We start from the raw sequence: 20,295 nt of genomic DNA on the forward strand, positions 1-20,295 counted from the left end.
CACTTCATTGAAGCTATGTATACTCTCACGCCAGGTTTTCAGGATACAAGTAAACTTTGATGGCATATTTTAACATATGATGCCCCAACACATACCCTTATCTGCAAGTAGGATGGCAATTGTCTTCTACACAAACTCGAGGTGGAAATACTTGCATCTACCTCTGAAGCATTCCCAAAGGACTGCCAGAAAGTCCTTAAATGCAGTGGTTCAACTCATACCCCACACATGGCCTGATGACTTTAACATCCAATCCTTATAACTTATTCATTTATTCAACATTATTGCAAGTTTACTAAATGCCAGGCACTGGGTAGACCCTGGTAAATTAATCAATCAAGTTTGCTAGCCCAAGGTGAAACAGTAGGACTAGATGGTAGAAGGGGCATTGGTAGTCTACTATTAGAAACAGGCTAAATGACAGAAAGAGAAGTGATTGACCCTGGCTTAATATTGCAAGGGGACTGAAAACAAAATGTGCTCCAAATTACATTACAATACTCTATGCTCATGAAAATGTCCACACCTTATCAAGAGTGACTTCAATTATGCTATGCCTGTTTAATCAAGGAAAGTTTTCTGTCCTAAGAAAAGCGGGGGTTCTTAGAGGCATCATCTCCATTAATTAGATTTTTTGCTTATGTGAATTAATTCATTTTTTAAATGCTAAATATAAGAGATTATCAAATTCTGTCTACAAAAGCAGTATGAAAATATTTTTAAAATAAATCATAAATGATGTCTACCTTATCAAATTATCGTGTGGATAAAGTTACAGAAGGTATATAAATGAGATTTGAAGGTGTAACATGTTAGATAAAGACGAAGGGATTTTTTTTCTTATAAATCAAAGTGAGTCTAACGTAGACACAAATCAAGGTATGCTGGATAGGAGGTGAAGCTGCCATTCCTTGGTTCTCACTTATTAATTATGTAAATAACAAGTAATTCAGTAACTTCAATCTTCAATTTAATTTTTTTTTATTTTAAGATACAGGCCAGGAAACCTTTAAGGTCCGTTTCAGCCATAAAATCATATGATTAAAAATGAAGAAATATTCTTACTTGCATATTATAGTTCAGTAAGTATGGTCAAAAGGCAACATCTTTTTCCCTCAATGATTATGAAAATGCTTGGGAGAAAGCAATTACTCAGTAACATTTAAAAGATGTCATTGTCATGCTCCACCTTATATCAGTGAAGAAAAACATTTTATTCTAACCAATTAAAAATGATTTTTGAACAGAGGCAATGTCTTTTAATTTTTTTTTTAATTTAAAAAGGATAGAAAAGAAAGGTCTAGAAACTATATGTTAACGATCAAAATGCTAGACTCCGGAAAATGAGTAGAATAGAAAGGGTGCAGGTTTACCAAAAAAAATACATCCTCCCCCAAAATAACTTTATACATATATTTTCTTTGTTGTGTCACTGAATAGGCAATTAATAAAACAATTTGTTTATTCCTACATATAAATTATTCTAGACTCTGGAGATATAAGGATGGACAAGATAGCCTCACCTCTCTTACAACTTAGATTCTACCATAGAAGTCAAATAATGAGAAAAAAGAAATACACAAAATCATTCCAGATCATAGTGAGTCCTAATGATTGAAAACGATGTTGTTATGTAGAAAAGTAGAGGGCAACAAAAAGGTAGGCAGAAGACAGGAGAAGAAATGGAAGGAACTGCTTCTTAGGTTAGACATGGTGATATGGAAACTTTCTCTTAGGAGGTCACACCTAAATTGAGAACTAAGGATCATGGGAAGTGAGCGTGTGAAAGATCAGGAGAAAAGCAAATAAGGCAGAGGGAGTGAAAGTATCAAGGACTGGTGCAAAAGATAGTTTGTCATTTTTGAGAACTGAAAACAAGACCATGGTAATGAATTTGAGATTTAGTCTAAGTGCAGGAGAAGGCATAAAGCGGGAAAGTAGAATGGTCTCATTTACATGTTTAAAAGATGACTCTGGCTGTTTTATGATAAATGGTTAGGGAAGATCTAGACAAGATTCACAGAGACCAGGTACAAGCGGATGTTGTAGAAATTGTCCATCTTGATTTCAGCAAGGCATCTGGCAAAGATTCTCATTACTCTAAGAACAAGTAGGAGATACTGAGGTTCAAGTATAGTATGTATGGGTAAATATGTAGCTAATTGAACACGAGTAGGTGAAGGATATTGATTTATAAATTTAATCTCATTTTATTGGACATTCTCTACTGGCAGGCTGCCCTGTCCCGGTCAACATTTTGTATCAATTATTTGAATGGACACACGCTTATCACATTTTCTGCTGACACTGAAGTAAAAGGATCAATATGTCAGATTTTAAAAAAAGATTTAAAACAATTTCAACTGTGATGGAACAAAGGGTCACAACACAGAAGGTGAATTTAATAGGAGTAAATATAAAATTATGGATTTAGGTATTAAAATAACACAATTGGGTAGCTCTGGATTAATGGCCATTCATGAAAAATCAACCCTCTAATTTTATATGAAAAAAGTTGAAATATGAGACTGGGGTTTTAAAAGAAAGTGAATATCAATGTCAGCCTCATTCATCAAAAGAGAAGCCTACATCGTGGGATACTACTGTTCCCACTGTCCTCTGCAAAGTCAAGGCACACGCATAGAGTTGGGTACAGACATTTCTTTAGGGTCACAGTTTAATGGATAATTGAATAAAATTGTGTTGTGAAGAAGATGGTTGTGGACTGAGTATCTGGAGAAGAAAAGAATTCTGGGACAAGGGACATGAACATATTTTCACGTGTCTGAACCTAACCAGAACCATAGAGTAAGCACTGGGAGTGAAGGTGATAGAGATTTAGATACTTAGCCCAATTTTAAGGAAGAGATATTGTGCTTGATTTTGTGTTTTTGAACAAGTACAGCAATCACAGGTCAGGATGCTTTGTGATGAAAAGGTGAGCTCTCTATCTTCAGAATTTTTCAAGCTGAATGCTTATCAGCTGACGATTCTGAGGGTGGCAGGATGTTAGGCATAAGAAGTGGGATAAGCAGGGTGGATTCCAAGCTCAGGCACCTCAACCACAAAACGAGTGGTAGAGCTTTTACTTTGGCTAAACTATTCTATTTAAATGACTATCCCTGCATATGAGATTCCATCTTTCCAATATTTTTAGTAGTAGAAATGCCTGCACTTCTACAAAAGGAGAGCCTTAAAAGTTAGTAATTTGTTTTTTAAATGTCATAAATTAGAAAAGCAAAAGGTTGTTAATGCTATGTTAATCTCTTTTCTGTTCCTGTTATTGTTACCATTTTTAAAAGAATTTCCTACACTGTGAAATCCAAAAATCAATGAAGTACAAGAGTAACTGAATACAGAGATTTCCCTACTCTGAGAGTCTATGATTATTTTCTAAAATGAATCCAACAAAATCTATTTGTTAAAAATATAGATACCACATTTGTGTTAAACCAAAAGAAATAAACACTTTGGTTCTGTAGCACTCAATCAGACATATCCTCCTATTTTTCTGCTCACCTTAGATTATTTGGAAGACTACTGCAGAAGACATTCACAAAGAAAATAAGCCTAGTATCCCATATATACCCAATACTTAGAAAATTCATTTCTCAACTAATCAAAATGCCACCAAACAGCAATAAGAAATTAAGTACTGAATATTAGGTATATTTGATATTGAGTTTCTGGAGAGGATTTTGTTAATGAGAATATCCTACAGCGTTACTGCCAACAGACTTTGTAATTAGGAAAGCTTCGACATTCATGCACTGCTATATGAGTTGGGATTTTACACAAGGAAATATATAATCATAGGCAAATACATGAACCCTTAAAAATACAGCCGAACATCAATCCTTCAAGGTGTCTATACTCAAATGTGTACTCACTGCTCTTGCCTGTGGATTTTATTTTCAACTTGCGATCTCTAAATTCCACTATCTTTCACATGCTCATGAACTTTCATTAGCTGGTAATCCTAAAAGATGGCAATTTGATTTTTAAATGTTCTAAACCACAAATATAAAAGGTAATGCTTTGATTGCCTTTACTTTTTGTTTTTTGCAGTTGCTTTAAAATTTTTCCTTTTCCTTCAAATAAGAAAAAGTATTAGAGAATTATAGGATTAAGAGACTACCAAGCTTTTTTCTTTTCCAACTGTGAGCTTTATGGCTAAATCGCTTGTCACACGGACTATTAACTTACTGGTAATTCAACTGCTTGTTTATACATATTCGCTTTAAAATGTGTGTGTGTGTGTGTGTGTGTGTGTGTATGTGCGTGTAATTTGTTGTACATGTAAACTTATATGTGTATAAATTTGAGTGTATGTGAATTTATGTGTATAGAGCATCATATAACCAAATTATCATACAAACTATCTCAACCCTTATAAAAGCAGAAGAATACATCTTCCCATTCAGATTTACAGTTTACCCTACAATGAAAGATATTTTGCAAATATGAAAGAAGGGTAAAGAAGAGCAACATGACAAAGTAAAATCTGTTTCGTTTTTTAAGATAAACTGTTTTAAAGGCTGATTGGTACAAGGCACAAAAACTCAAAGTCACACTTGCAGCAGGATATAATTGCTACTTACAAGCAAACTGAAGCTTTGCTTCTCTGCTAACAATTGTTCCAAATGAGTTTGTTGCTCTGCACTGGTACGTTCCAGCGTCTTGGGTTTTATTGGGGTTATTGATCAACAAGCTGCCTTCAACAACACTGTAGCGGAAATCCATACCAATGTCAACATCTGTTCCATTTAACTTCCACCTATAGTATAAAAATGCCAGTAGATAAAGCCTTGTAATATTAATCAATAATTCTGAGTTGTCTAAAATACATAAAAACTATGAATCGCATGAAATATCATCTGTGACTGTTTTTTAACCATGGTAAAAAAAAAAAAAAAAAAATTAGAAAAGCTCTACCCAGCAATGGTGTCAACATAGATGCATACACATGCTTTAAAAGAGCATGTCCTTTTAAAGGAAACAAGATATTAAAATGTTAACACTTGTTTTTGTGACTACTTACAACAATGCTACAGACACTTCCTTTTCTTTTTTTTTTTTTTTTTTTTTTTTTGGAAATTTCCCATAGCATCTTGTACAACTTTCTTCAAATAGCACTCCTCAGTAAAAGTCCTTTTTCTGGTTTGCCATCATTCTTTAAACGGGTCTATACAGATGATAGAATACACCATTTTCCAGTAGATTGCTGAGTATTTGATGAAATTGCAGAGTTGCTTTGATTTGGTCCTTAATATGACTGAAATGGCTGACTACAAAGCAGAGAAATTCCATTGATCTAGAGTTATCTTAGGAACCAAACTAGCCTTCACCAGGGATCACTTTGAAGATCTCCTTAGCTACCAGCACTCAAACATCAATCAACCAGCCCAATAAACTGTAGATCAGGCCATTAGGTAACAGACGCAAAGAGGGTTTTCTTGCTTTTCTGTTTGTTTACTTGGATCATCTGTGTATCTGAGTATAGGGCCTGGCCCAATAAATTAGTTTTAGTGGGACTCACACATTTAAACAGAAAAGCTTTAGTAACAAGATCTCCTTTTTTTTTTTTTTTTTAAACAGGCAATAACATTCCAAAGAGACCTTATTTTAACCAAACTGCATTTCAGTAAGTTGTTTTAATACGTACAAACTTTTGAACTAATACAAAACAACGATTATCTTTTTTTCTCTTCCTTCCCCACAATCCTACATAAAGTATCAGGTAATGAATATAGCATAGTCGGAGTATCTGAATTATCAACTGTCTCCTAGTAGCGTTCACACTGGGAGGCCAAAAATAAGGCAACACTAGACCATAAAGGAAATTCATTGGAAGCAATAACGGGAGTAAAGAATGAGAAACAGTGATCTTATTTCCTTCAAACAGTAAAAAAAAAACACTCTTTAAATGTGTGCATGTATATACATACTCATTGTGTATCCTCGTATAACATTCGGGGGCACTAGGGCTGGTATGCATAATGTAAAAGCATTGAAATGAAAAAAATGAAGGCCAGTTATTTTCAAGATTTTGGATACTGGGTATCATGAGAAACATGTTTAAAGAATGAGTGCTTTCTTTCCACCAAGACGTCCGTCTCTCACACTTCAAAGTCAATCTTAAACTACACCTCTTCTCATGAAGTCTTCCTCAGTACTCCTAGTCAAGATAAATCAAAGCTTCCCCCAAGCTCCTACAGAATTCTCCTTACTTGTTTAGGTGGGAATTCTGCCTTCACCATAGATAATTTGCCTATATCACTTTCGTAGTCTCCCTTTGGTAACCTAGAACTTGACACTCAGTGTGCTCGTAAAGGCTTGTGGTATTTCACTAAATATTTTACTTCTTGGCTGGATATTTTAGCTTTGAGCATACACAATTTAAGAAGCATCCTAGCCCACCACAGCACAGCAGTGTACGTTTGCTCACGTCTATGTCTTTGAAAGGTGAAAACACGGAAACATGAGGCGTGGGAAAGGTGGGCCAGATCAGGAAATGGGACATAGCTCTTTAAGTGTTTTTATAAGAAGATGGGTATTAGAAACTGACATTGCTCTTAAGCTTGACAGTAATTCTCTCTGTGTTCTGACACAGACCAGAAAGTAATACGCAATAAAAAGAGAACGACTGGGTTACATCCTAGCAGGTCTATATGCTCATGAATCTCCAGGGCTGACTGCCTACCCTAGACATTTTTTTGAGTCAGCTGGTCACATCTCTGTCGTAACTCTCACTTCAAATGAGAGTCGAGCAATTTAATATGACAAGTGTAAGAACTCAAAGAGGAAATTGGAAACTAATGTGAGCTGCAAGCAGAGAGCGGAATGTAGGAATGGGATCACGTGAGCCTTTTTAGAAAAGTCTTCGTAGGGATAATGAGAACACCTCTGTGGGTTTGTCTTCACTCGTCATCTCAACCAGAATGCTCTGCAGAAAGTCCATTACTCTACTTTATTACCTGCTTTTACATACAAATAGCAAAGGAAAACGGAATATTTAGAAAATAAGGCGCTTGTTGTGAAACGCAGTTGAGTCTCCATTACACAGCACTATACCAAGTTTTATTGCAATGCAGTCACTGTTCATTCCAACTGAATGTGGACTGCGTTGAATTCCTTATCCTATACTGAAACAGTCTTGAAAATATTCACAATTCATTTTCAATGTTTGAGAAGTCTTTTAAGAACTGGTAATACAGAGGCGATGCTCATTTGACACAAAGAGATTTTCCCAAGGGCCAGGACATGGGTGAGTCTTGTAAGCTGATTTCTGAATTATTCAGGGAATCACAATCCCATTCTCTCCAGAGAGTGAGGCTGTGCACAACCAAATACTGACACTGTGAAGCTCTGTAAGGTACCATTTTTCAGACCTTGCTGGGAAGCTGTCTATAGCATGTGTTGTAGCAAAACCCTCTCTCTTTGTTCCCTGTTTCAGCTTGGCACCGAAGAAGGGGCAGGACCTTTCTGACCTGAAATTTGTTGTCTGCAAACCAAGCTGAATACAAACTTCACAGCAAAAGTATTTCCACCAAGTACTTGACCATTCTTTCCATCGGGAAGTGGAGGCTGACAGCCATAAGTAATGTCATATGTCCTTCCGGAACTTTAATACAAGGAAAGTGGGCACAAGTCAAAACTTCTTAAGTTTTTCTGGGTCTGGGTCAATCCTTACAAAATTCAGGGGCAGGAAACAATGAAAAGAGAAGGCTCCGTTCAGGGAATAAACACAAAGAAGAGAGGTCAGTCGGGGCATCTGAGGGAAAACCTAATGGCGAAGATCCCCATGAAGAACTCACCTTGAATTTCTCCTAGGGGTTCCTCCCCTCAAAGTCAGCCTGAAGACTGAAAAAGTTCAGCCAGAAAGATGTTTGAAAATACCTGATCTCTCCATTCTTTCTCTTGTTCTTTCCTTCTACAAAAGGGAGTTTTTAGCTCCCAGGTACCAATCAGCTATTTCGTCACAGAGAAACTACCAAAAGTATACAGTAAAGTGAAGTACACTGCAACCAACTGCTAGTGCATTTGATTAAAAGTTTTCTTCTCAGCTTTTCCTGGCAATCTTTAAAAACATAACAGGTTTCTGCTCCTCTGCTTGTTTTAAATAACAAAGCAAGCCCGTATATCTAGAAACACAATGTTACAAAAGCAATGCTAATTAAAGGTCAGAGTTTGGGGAAAAACAAAGCAGCCACCCACCAAATTCTGCTGCAAAATTTCTTCTCATTTATGGCTAACATCTGAACTTATACTTGGCCATGTATTAAAAACTGGGGCCATTTAACTCATCATTTATGTATGTAGGAACCTTTGCCTCTTGCATTTATTTATTTTACTACGTAAAGCATTTAAAAATGTTTGATTTAGCCTTGAATTCAACATATTATAGGGAGAATAGCTACGTATTCTGATTTATCCAGGACATTGCTGGGTTTACCCCTGTCCTCCTGGAATAATTATTAACAGTGGCCTTTTCCTCTCAGAAGTGTGCTGGTTTGGATGATAAATTACATGTTCACCCTAATTATATGGTCCATTAGAGAGTTCTTTTTGTTTTTCTTTCTGGAATGTACTTCTTTTTTTTGTCCCTATGACAAAAGGTCATTAGCCCTCCAAATTCACTTAAATATCTCCTTTCCTGTGAAACTTTCTCTGATACCTTCCCTCTCTGTCCTGAAGCAGACTTTCTTTCCTCCAGAATGCCCTAGAACTTGGACATCCTTTATTCACACTTCCAGCATAGCCCTGTACTTCCACCTCCAGGCACTGACCCCCAAAGCACACTATTTGAATATGTCGTGTATTAATCTTTGAATACCTCAAACCTAGGATGGAACATTGCAGCTGCTTTAATGTAGTGGTTTAAACATCTTTCCTAGAGGATGTATTTTTCAGAATCCTAATATATACCCTAGTTCAAAGCAGACCTACCATGATGGAATCTTGGTTAGAAACTCTGTAATAACTCACCCCAGGTAATTCCTGAGTCAACTCCCTGGACCCTGGAATTCACAGTTTGAAAAACACTGGGGGGGTCTGATGAATAATGCTATGTTTGATGAATGAATGGGCACACAAACTAAACTCTAAAACAATTTCCACTACGTTAATACTACCATCCTGTATGGGACGTCCCTTGCCCTCTGCCAATCTGAAAACTATCAATACCTACCTCAGTTCAAATTCCACTTCTGTGCCCCCCGGGTGACTCCAATTTCTTCCTCCCCTAAACTATGACACATGTGCCATATACTCTTTTGGTTTTTATATACTACTACATATTGGTTATTAGCTTAAGGTTTTCATCATTAAATCTGAATAGAGGTAAAATAATATTTATAATATGTATGTAAATTATATAAAGGATGCCGAGACAATAAAGATCTGTGTTTAAGAAAAGGAATATTATTACTCTTGAAGTCTCCTATTTCCATTTTGTTTCCAATCACTCTTATCTCAATGGTTAATTATAATCTTGAATTTTGGCTTTTTCATTCCTTTGATTTTATGATTTTATCATGTATGTTAGTATCCTTAAACAACTACTCCATCTTACTGCCTTTGAACTTAGTAAATACGGGATTATAAACTTTGCATTCTTCTATGACTTGCTTTGTCTACTCAAAGTTACGTTCCTGTGACCCATCATGTTTTTGTAGCTATAATTCATTCATTTTCACTGTTGCATGGGGTTACCGTGTATGAATATGCCAGGTTATATTTATGTATGTTATTTATATTACGTTAAATTTGCTCTTCTAAATTTCTGTCAATTTGGTGGGTTTGAAAGAGTGTGTCGTTTTAGTTTTAATTTGTATATTTTAATATACACTGATAATCTCTTTATATGATTAATGGATATTTGATATTCTTTTCTAAGAAGTATCTGATCAAGTCTTTTGGAAATGTTTTTATTAGGTTACTTGTTTTTTACTTTTTGATTTGTGGAAATTCTTTAAATAGTTTACATATTAATCCTTTGCAAATAATATGTATTAAACATATCTTCTCCCAGTTGGAAGCTTATAATTTTACCCATCCCAGTATATTCTGCTAAACAGAAATTCTTAATTTTAGTGAAGTTAAATATTTTCTTCTATGATTTGTGCTTATTTGTCATTATTGAAAAGTTTTTTCTTCCCTCCAAAGTCATAAATATGTATGCCTATTTCCTTTTAAAAGTTTTGTAAATTTCCCATGTTGGTCTTCTATTCACTTGGATTTGATCTTTGTGTACCCTGTGAGGTAGGGATCTAACTTTATTCCATTTTTTTTAAACACACGGATAATCCACTGGGCAGTATATATCTTCTCAATTTATTTCTAATATTGTCATGACTTTTAACTTTTCTTTTTTAATCTTCACCATACAGTATTGTTTTTATTATTTTTATTGTTTAGTGCAATTGATTTTTACGTGGAAATATTAACCTTTACCATTTGTGTTACTTATCATTCTTTCTTATATCTAAGACAGTATACCTGGGATCATTTTTATTCTGCTTAAAGTATATCTTTCAGCATTTTCTTTAGTAAGGATCTGCTGGAGTCAAACTTCAGTTGCTGTCTGTCTGAAAACACATTTACTTTCTTCTCCTTTTTAAAAAGTACTTCTGCCATACAAAAATTTGACAGCTAATTTCTCTCAGCATATTGAAGATTCTGTCTTCTGTCTTGATTTTTTTGTTGCTATCGAGAAGTCAGCTGTTGGTTTAATTGTCATCTCTTTGAAGGTTAGCTGTATTACAACTTTGGCCTACTTTTAATGATCATGTCTTAGGGTTGGTGTTTTGCTGTTTCTCCATGATAATTCTAGACAGGGCTTTACTTTTATTTGCACTGCTTGAAATTCACTGGGCTTACTTAGTCTGTGGCTTTGAATGTTTAATTAGCTTTGGGAAATTCTTAGCCTTTCTTTAAATATTGCCTCTGCCTCATTTTTTTTTTCCTTTCCTTATGGAACTCTGATTAGATATGTGTAAACGTTTTCTCTTAATCTCTTTTTTCTCTGTCTCTCACCTCTTTATCCATTTCTGCTGCTTTTAGACGATTGCTTCAGATATATCTTGCACTTTACTAATTCTCCTTTCAGCTGCATCTCATCTGTTATTAAAACCACTTAACACCAAGGTTTGAAACAGGCAATTACTTTTGCTTTTAAGTCCTCTGGGAGGCAAGGTTACTTCTCATTACATTCACTGTAAGAATGTAGCCCCTGGGTCCCGGGTCTATTCTGGAAGATGTTCACATGTTAGACTCTCCTTCTGGTGGAGTCTAGGCTTTGTCTTGTGACCCCAGTCCCCTGTGAAACTGCAAAATCCAAAGCTGCAGTTCACATAGTTCTTCAAGGTGAAAATTGCTTTCAGTGTTCAGTTTTCTTCTCTGGGTTCAAAACCCACTTACTAAGTATTTCTTTCTTTCCTGCCAGTTTACTGATGCATTTTTAAAAAGGTGTTTTTAAAAAAATATGTTGTTAAGTAATGTTAAGGCTTGCAGTGAGATAGTCAATCAGGATATTTAATTCCTGGTACTGCCAGAAACAGAAGCTGGGTACTAAACTTTTCATGAGCACGAGCCTATCTTGAGCATCTCAGGATATCCGATGATGCCTATCTAAAAGCTCTTTATGTAATCAGCACTCCATAAGTATTTGTTGTTTAATAACAGAAAGTATACGCGTGAGAACACATGCTTTTAAGTTAACAAACCTGATATGAGGTTTTGGATTCCCTTTAACTTCACAAGTGAGCTTCACTTTTTTCTCCTCAGAGTCCAAAGGGAACATTACATGACTTGGTTCTTGAATGAAAATTGGGCCATGCAGTGTGTAGTCATCTGAAATAAGAAGAGAAAATGTCCCAAAATGAACATCTTCCAAATAGGGACAATGACAGGAAATAACAACAAAATGAAAATAAAAGAGGTAAACTAACAAAAAAAATAGTAATACACAACAGATTCGTTCCAGCCTCTGGATGAAATTTCCCATTGAAGAATAATCTTTGGAATTATGAAGTGGAGATATGGACTCTCCTATTTCATACCGATGACTTATTTTTACCAACAACTTCCAGACACCGAACGGCTTGGCATTTCCCTCTTCTCTCCTCCACTTCTTATTGTTCCACCTGTCTTTATCCCGGCCTTTTACTTTGTTCACATTTTGGGCCTCCTACATGCCTTTCGTGCTGCTGTCATCCGGGAAGACTGTCTAATGTCACAAAGTTAGAATGTCTCTGCTCTGTAACGGGATACTATAGTTGGAAGCAAGCAATGATGATTTCTTAAATACAGTAATAAGGAGAAGCAGCAGTGTACTGCTGAGATATGTACAAAACTTTCTTAAATTGGATATGCAGGTAGATAAAGGATAACCTAGAGGTAATGACTCTCAAATTATGTGTGGTAAATTAACAGTTTGTTTTTTTTCAACCTGTTATGGACCCACAGATGGATACTTGTGTAAGTATCACACAGCTGAGATTGACTAAGCACATGAGTTCAGTAATAACCAGACTGGTCTCTACCAAGTTCAAAGAGGTATGAGTTTCTGAATTCCTTCTCTCAGTAACAGAAACTAAATGCATACAACTTATTTTGTCATGGAGCAGCAACAAAGCTCAAAGAATGGAACAATCCACAAACTAGATTTGAAGGAGCAGTGTAGAGTACATATGCTTCTATAGTAAACACATAATAAATATTGGTCAAAAGCCACCTCACCACCCATATCGTGAAGGTGGTTTTCATTCTTTACAATCTAGTCCCTTTTTTCCTAGAAGGCTTTTCTAGACCCTCAGGTCTTCCTTTAACCACATGATTCATAAATTATATCCATATTTCTCTGTGGACACATCTTTTTCTATTAAATGCATTTGTGCCTTTCTTTCCCCTTCTTTGGACTGTAAGCTCGAGAGCATGACTCTATCTTACCCGTTTTTGCATGTCTTGTAGTACTAACTACAGTAGCTTATACATCGACGACGGTCGATAAGGATTTGTTCTGTCTGAGGTATTTTTTCACTTTTTAATGTATTCAGTCAGCTGATTTAGGCACTGCTTAACCAATTTTGAGACAGAGGGCCAGCGTCTATGATGCAAAGTGATACTGAGCAGCACCCTGTAGCTGACAATCCATTTTCCCCTTAGATGGATTATTTTGATGGCTGTGAATTTTAACTGCTATCCTGGAAAACCTTCAAAACCAGCTTTCCGTTGATAGGTGATAGGATGAGACTGAACTCATTCAGGTGAATCAGGACTGAGGAAAAAGAAGAAAGCCGATTTGGGGATCTAGGTGAAACATGGTAAAGTAATTTAAGTTTTTTTTTTTTTTTTTTTTTACATCTTTATTGGAGTATAAGTGCGTTACAATGGTGTGTTAGGTTCTGCTTTATAACAAAGTGAATCAGTTATACATATACATATGTTCCCATATCTCTTCCCTCTTGCGTCTCCCTCCCTCCCACCCTCCCTATCCCACCCCTCCAGGACGTCACAAAGCACCACGGAGCTGATCCGGGCTTTAAAAACTCCGCATGTTGAGGTTGGGATAGAAGAAAAATTAAGGACACAAGAAAATCAAACAGAATTTTAGAGGAATGGGGACAGCCAATGACCTTGTTGAGAGAATAAGCAGGATATGGGTTCAGAAAGACTAGGAACTGAAATTCAACGCCTTGTGTCAGCTACTAACTCCATGACCTATGGAGAATCACCTAGTCTCTCTATGCTCCAATTTTCTCATCTATAAAATAACAGCGTTGGACTCACTCAGTGGTTCTACGTTGGTTAAGGGTGAAAAAGAAGCCATGAAAACTTTCCCATAAACGCACAGGCACATACACGTGATATTTGCATTCAAAGATGTCATGAATTATATTACCACCACCACCCTCTCTCCTCAGTCCATGTATAGAATCTCAGGCTAATGAGTGAGTTAAACAAAGAAAACAGGATTTACCAAAGAACACAGAATAAAAGCACGGAGTAGAAGTACACAAAAGTATTTTTTTAAACACTGGTCATTTAAAGCTAGATATTTCAAAATCTGCGTATTTACATTTCAGATTTTCAATGACAGTTATTTTCAAAACAAATTTAGATACTGGTCAACAGCTCAATTCAATCTTGAAGAATTAGGTGAATTTTTAGCATATTTAGTTAAGTGACAAACATTACTCATCAAGATCACTAACACAGCAGCAAGTTTGGTAGATTTTTCTTTAAGAGAGAAATATATTTCTATTGTTGTCTCAATTCCAAAATTATGTGTATATATATATATATATATATATATAATATCAATCATCTCAGTTCATTGGTGTTCTCTGATTTGAATTTCATACAGAAATACACAGTCTGTTACTAGTAATTCCAAATAAGAATAAAACATAATAATGATTATCCAGGATACAGCTGAGAGACTTTGGATTAACATCTGTACTATTTCTCAATGTATCCATGCCGTATTTAAATAACAAAAAGAATATTTTTTCTGTGTATTTTGTAACAAGAATTCATAATAATGATGCTTTGCATTTGCTATAATTGACACATTTCATCTGAAGTTTTTATTTTCTCTTGGTTAACCAAGCTCACTGCCTAGAAATTAACATTAGCATAAAGGGACCAGCATTTCAGTTCTCATCTAAGGAAATCCACAGCCTTTCAAGCATGAACTATTTGGTTTCACAAAGATGCAGGGAGAGATTTTAGAAAGTTGCTATCCAGGTGTAAAAAACAGATATCCTAACTTTAATACCTTTAAGACCAGGTTTACCAATATTTTAAGAAAAATGAGTTAAAGAGTTGCTTTATTTCCCCCAAACCTTGAGATGCCTGGGTTAAACAGCCCTGAGAGTGACATTCTCAAATGCAACATGGAGCATGACACCACTAAGTTTGTTCTATCCGTGTGTAGGAGCCACAGAGTGACTTTCAAGTGGCTTGAAGGTATACACAAAACACTTTGCATGTGCTATTTTCAAAGCTGAGAAAATTAACTTCACCCTTTCCTTTATCACAGTAAGTTGTCCTATGTAACTAGTGGAGTGGCCATGATTTTTCAGCCTGTGAGGTAAAGGAGCATCTCAGAAAGCAACAGAGGAAAGGATTAATAAGCCAATACACCTCAGTGTTGGTCTGTGGACCACCTGCATTGTAATTACGGCATGCTTATTTTTTTAAACCCCAGTCCAGACTGACTACACCAGAAAAATCTGGGGTCCATGAATCTGCCTTTTAACCTGGTTCTCTGAGGGATTCTTTTGTACACTGAAATTTGAGAAGTACTAACACAGACCCTTCTGATCCTAGCTCTCCACTTCCTAACAGCAGAACACCAGCCAACACTGGCTTTAGACCCACCCTTAGACTTTCTCTCTTAAGCAAAGTTTAACCAACAAATTCTTGTTTGAAAACATTTAGAGAAGGAATTTTAGCACATGTTTAGACTAATAGTTGAGAGGTAAGAAGCCAGGAACAGAAAACTATAAAACTGACCCACACAAAGAAAATGGGTGGACTTGTCAAACTCTGGGACTAAAGCTGTATAAAATAACCCTTAGAACACTCACAGTTGAACTCAAGAAGCTAATTGTGAGAACCCCCAGGGCTGCACCCCGTTGACAAAGAAGAGGCATCCTCAGGGAGACCCACTAGTCCACTTCCCTGAGGTAAAATCTTACCCTCACTTGATACACACAACATTCCTGCTATACCCACCCTTTATTTATATGTAATGAATCCCATCTTATTTAAATGACAGGCTGTTCAGATTGATGTTTTACTTTGGGATTACCAATAGGGTGAAAAGTCACGGTGGTGCTCCCCTGCCTTGGAGAAGTTAGGGGAATGGGCTCACATTGTCTTTAGGGATCTCTCAGGAAAGGAGAAGGCAAGGATCTTTCATGCTTCCGGGAAGTCTCAAAAATCATGGTTAAGAAGAAGGATGGGGGAAGCAGCCAGGTGGTCAGAAACCCAAATATAATCTCATAGATTCCAGACCACTGATCTCAGCCCCAGCTTGGGGGATTTAGTGCAAATGCCGATACTGGTACATCCTGATTTTCTGGATTCTCCCCTCCTTGACAACTAACTGCCAATCGGTCGCTAGGTTACCTCTAGCCCCACCACCCATGATCCCTAAACTCCATCCCACTGAAGCTCTCCAATTTTTATTCAGGGATAGTTTAAAAGAGAAGAGAGAAGATCTATGTTAAAGAAACCCTGCTTTCATGCTTCAATGAAGAGTGGGGAATGTTTGGATCTTCAGAAAAGAGTAGAGATTTCATGACCAGAAACTTATTTAGGTTAAAGATCAGGCTACTCTAAACCTTTCTCCCCTTTTGCTCAAATATTAATTTAAATAAATTTAATTTAAATATTAAATTTAAAAGTAAATAAAAAGTTAAATTAAATAACTTTTAATTTAAATATTAAAAGTTACTGAAAAACATTGCTCTCAACCAGCAATTCTCAAACTCCTTTTCCCATTTGATTCTTCTCTTTTTAGAATCTATTCTGGGGAGAGATAAAACCAATGTTTGCCAGCCAACTTCTTCCTTTATCCTCCTGCAAGCAGCCCAGAAATAAAATGTATTGCCAGGGCTACTCTTCAAAATTTTAGATTATTGAAAGAGATGCAGAGAATCACAGAATTTTAGATTAGAAGAGATTATGTATTCCTAAATGTATTTCCCCAGATCACAGACTAAAATTGTACTGCATCTGTAATAGAAAGAAAAATGATTTTCACCTAAGAATAAAATAATACTCTAAGAAAAACAGTAATAAAACAACATTGGACCACTAGATGTGAGTGAAATCACTGATGTCCCAAAGATGCAGATAAAATAAGTGATAGCTAGATGTCACATTCTATCTGCAGCTTTGGGACATCATTGATTTCACTCTCTATTTTATTCTTTGAATTAATTTGGCCCATTTCTGCATGTCCCCAAAGTTCTCTCCCAGGCAAGCAGGATGCTGCTCAGTTAGGCTACCAGAAGCCAGACTGGGCTAAGGAATTGCAATGGGTAGGGCCAGCATGAAGTTTTCTGAGACTGACCAGAGAAAAATAAGGCTGAATCTCAGGTGATAGGAGACTGAGGGAAGCAAGACAGAGGCCTGACTATCAGGTCAGCAAACTCTGGATTCCAAGTGAAAGGTCAGCAAAGGATAACATGCATAAAGGAGCAAGTGAGAGGGGAGGTACAGCTTACAGAAATCCACCGATGCTAAACATAGATTTTTTTTTTTTAACAGGGATCTGTGAACAGTCCTAAAAGGTAACTGAGATGGGAAGGAAAGTCATTTAGCAGCTGAGCCATATGAGACAGCAGGGATGAATTCAGGGTAAATATTTCATAGAAGATAACTTAATAAAAAAAATAGTCAAGCTATCTCCAAAATAATTATTCCTCAAAGTGTGGTCTAGTAACCTCATGCACCAATACCCCCTTACCTGGGGGTGCTTGATAAAAGGCAGATTTCTGAGCTCCTGCCAGACCGACCCAGCACCTCTGTTCATTACTGCGCATTCTGAAGCTGGAAAACTAGTACTTTCAATTACGAATTGAGCACAGATAACTTTCAGCCCTAGACCAATTAAGGACACCAATGAAGAAAAACAACCCTGCAGAGTTTTGTTCTGTGTGCTAGATTACTCCGTAGCTACCATGTGGGATGGGGTAAAAGGTCGTGTTTTGCAAGCATAGCCCTTTGGTCAATGTGCTTCTCTTCCGCTGGAAATATTTTTCATCTGTTGCAAACTCAGTGACACAACTCTGCTGGGAAAGGACAAAAATGCAGTACTATGATTTCATCCTAGAAAACTAAAAATACCGGATTCAATTCTACTTGTAATTGCTGTGGGGTTCCCAGGCGTCACACTTGAGGGTTGTTTAGGCCCTTCACCCTCACGGCAGGTAGAAAGTACTGCCATAGCAGCCAAGAATCTAGGACTATGATATACAGTCAATTTTCCTACAACATCAAATAGGTTGTTTGATTAAACATCTGGTCTTGGGCAGAAATGGCAACGATCTCATTTCGGGAAGCCAACTCTAAGAGACCTAATGCAGAACAACAAGGGCTTGAAATATAAGCTCAGAATATGAGCCATGGGTTTAGATGAGAGTTTTATCTGGGTCACATCTGGAGGGCAGGTGGACTGTTGCATTCGGCATGCACAGAAGCATCCTGACGCGAACCACAGAGGCTTTGCCATGTTGTGTCTTTTACTCTGCATCCTGCAGAGCCCTTGACCAATCCAGAGAGTAAATGCTGCGTGTGTGTGTTTGCGGGTGTGTGCGTGTGTCTGTGTGTGTAATCAGGGAGAACAACGCTGCCTTATTGGATTGCAGAGCAAAGCCATGCCACGGGGGACAAGGAACGGGTAGTCCCGCTAAGCTGGTTTGTTGGGTGTGCTCCAGCGTCATGGTCACATTCCGCTTTTTCAAGGGGGAAGCCCAAAGGGGAGAACCAGATGTTCCAAGAAGGGCACACAGAGGGCCCACTGTATCTGGCTGGCTGTGAGCCTTCTCCTCCAGCTTTTCTAATGATCATGGAAATTCGTTTTGGCTAAAAAACTGTAAGGTCAGCAGCATCTCCGTGGATCCAAATTACTCACAAAACGTATGGGCAATAACCTAAGGAAATTCAGAAACAAATGAAATACTGTAACAGTGATTTTCCAGAGTGTGAGAATTCCTTTAAAATTGAATAAAATTGAATCTACTGATCGTAGAAATGACTGGACAGCTGTCAAACAATCATTAAAAATACGATTTACTGTTGTTCGTCTTTATAAAATAAATAGCAGGGGATGTTCAAAGGCCCCACACAAGGGCTTATGTGTGAAATTAGCCTACACACAGCATTTTTATTGAATAATTATTCCATTTGGTTCTATTTGGTTGTTCAGTTGAATGGAGCAAAGGCAAAACAGATACTAGAGGAGACAGACATTCCTACTTAAAGGATAACACATTTCTTTCATCCGTTCTTGCTTCCACCTTCCTTATTTATTTATTTTTTTTTAAATATCTTTATTTTATTTTTTTTGGCTGCGTTGGGTCTTCACTGCTGCATGCGGGCTTTCTCTAGTTGTGGCCAGCAGGGGCTACCCTTCGTTGTGGTGCGCGGGCGTCCCATTGCGGTGGCTTCTCTTGCTGCAGAGCACGGGCTCTAAGCAAATAGGCTTCAGTAGTTGTTGTGTGTGGGCTCCGCAGTTGTGGCTCACGGGCTCTAGAGTGCAGCCTCAGTAGTTGTGGCACACGGGCTTAGGTGCTCCGCAGCATGTGGGAATCTTCCTGGACCAGGGCTCGAACCCATGTTCCCTGCATTGGCAGGTGGATTCTTAACCACTGCGCCATCAGGGAAGCCCCCACCTTCCTTATTTTAACTCCCTCAAATGAGCATTTTAAACAGCAAGGAACAAAGAAGTCTACTGACAGATGGTATATGTTTTGAAGGCAGAAAGTGAAAGAAAATCCAAACGAGAGGTGAACTCTTCTACTCTTTCTTTGTTCTCTGGTTAACAAAATGATGCCACTGCTATCACACATCATGTCACACATAACGAGGACCTAGTCGTACGTAATGCCAGAGCTTAGAAATGATGGGACGTGAGAAAGCATGAGGAGATAAAAGTGGCTCTGCTTAGAGAAATTCTATGTTGCTGGAGGAATGGTCTGTAGGAGTGGAAAAGAACAGCAAGGGGAGCTGTGTCAACACATCCTACTCTGACCTTGACCTCAAACTCTGACCCATTTCAGGGGCAATGGATTCATTACTCCTTTAAAAAAAAAAAAAACAACTGGGAATTTGGGGTTGGTAGATACAAACTATTACGTTTAGAGTGGATAAGCAACAAGGTCCTAGGGTATAGCACAGGGCACTATATCCAGTCTCCTGTGATAAACCGTAATGGAAACGAATATTAAAAAAAGGAACGTATACATATGTAAAAGTGAGCCACTGCTGTACAGCAGAGATGGACACAACATTATAAATCAACTACACTTCAATTAAAAAAAAAGTCATTGGGTGATTTTGGTGTGAAGCCTCAGGTATGAAAAGAAAGATGACTTTTCAACAAATGCAAACACTGTGCAGCTCAACTGGAGGCAAAAAATGACCTAAGTTGATATGAAGCTATATATAGCTTAGCATGAATCTTCACATTTTTTTGCTACAGAATTATAAATGTGTTTGATTATGGAGTGCTGACCCAGACTCAGCTGGGGATGTTACATAATACTGGGCATGTTC

At 37.3% G+C, this 20,295-nt stretch overlaps 1 protein-coding gene across 1 annotated transcript in view; it reads right to left on the reverse strand.

Moving 5' to 3' along the window:
- Positions 1-20,295, reverse strand: part of CNTN4 (contactin 4) — a 984,995-nt gene that overhangs the window by 324,955 nt on the left and 639,745 nt on the right. The window contains exons 5-6 of the mRNA XM_032650303.1: positions 11,727-11,853; positions 4,602-4,777 (exon numbers count right to left, since the gene is read on the reverse strand). Coding sequence (XP_032506194.1) covers positions 4,602-4,777; positions 11,727-11,853 — 303 coding nt within the window. The remainder of the gene's footprint in view (positions 1-4,601; positions 4,778-11,726; positions 11,854-20,295) is intronic.

Source organism: Phocoena sinus, chromosome 11, assembly GCF_008692025.1.
Source record: "Phocoena sinus isolate mPhoSin1 chromosome 11, mPhoSin1.pri, whole genome shotgun sequence".
NCBI classification, from domain to species: domain Eukaryota; kingdom Metazoa; phylum Chordata; class Mammalia; order Artiodactyla; family Phocoenidae; genus Phocoena; species Phocoena sinus.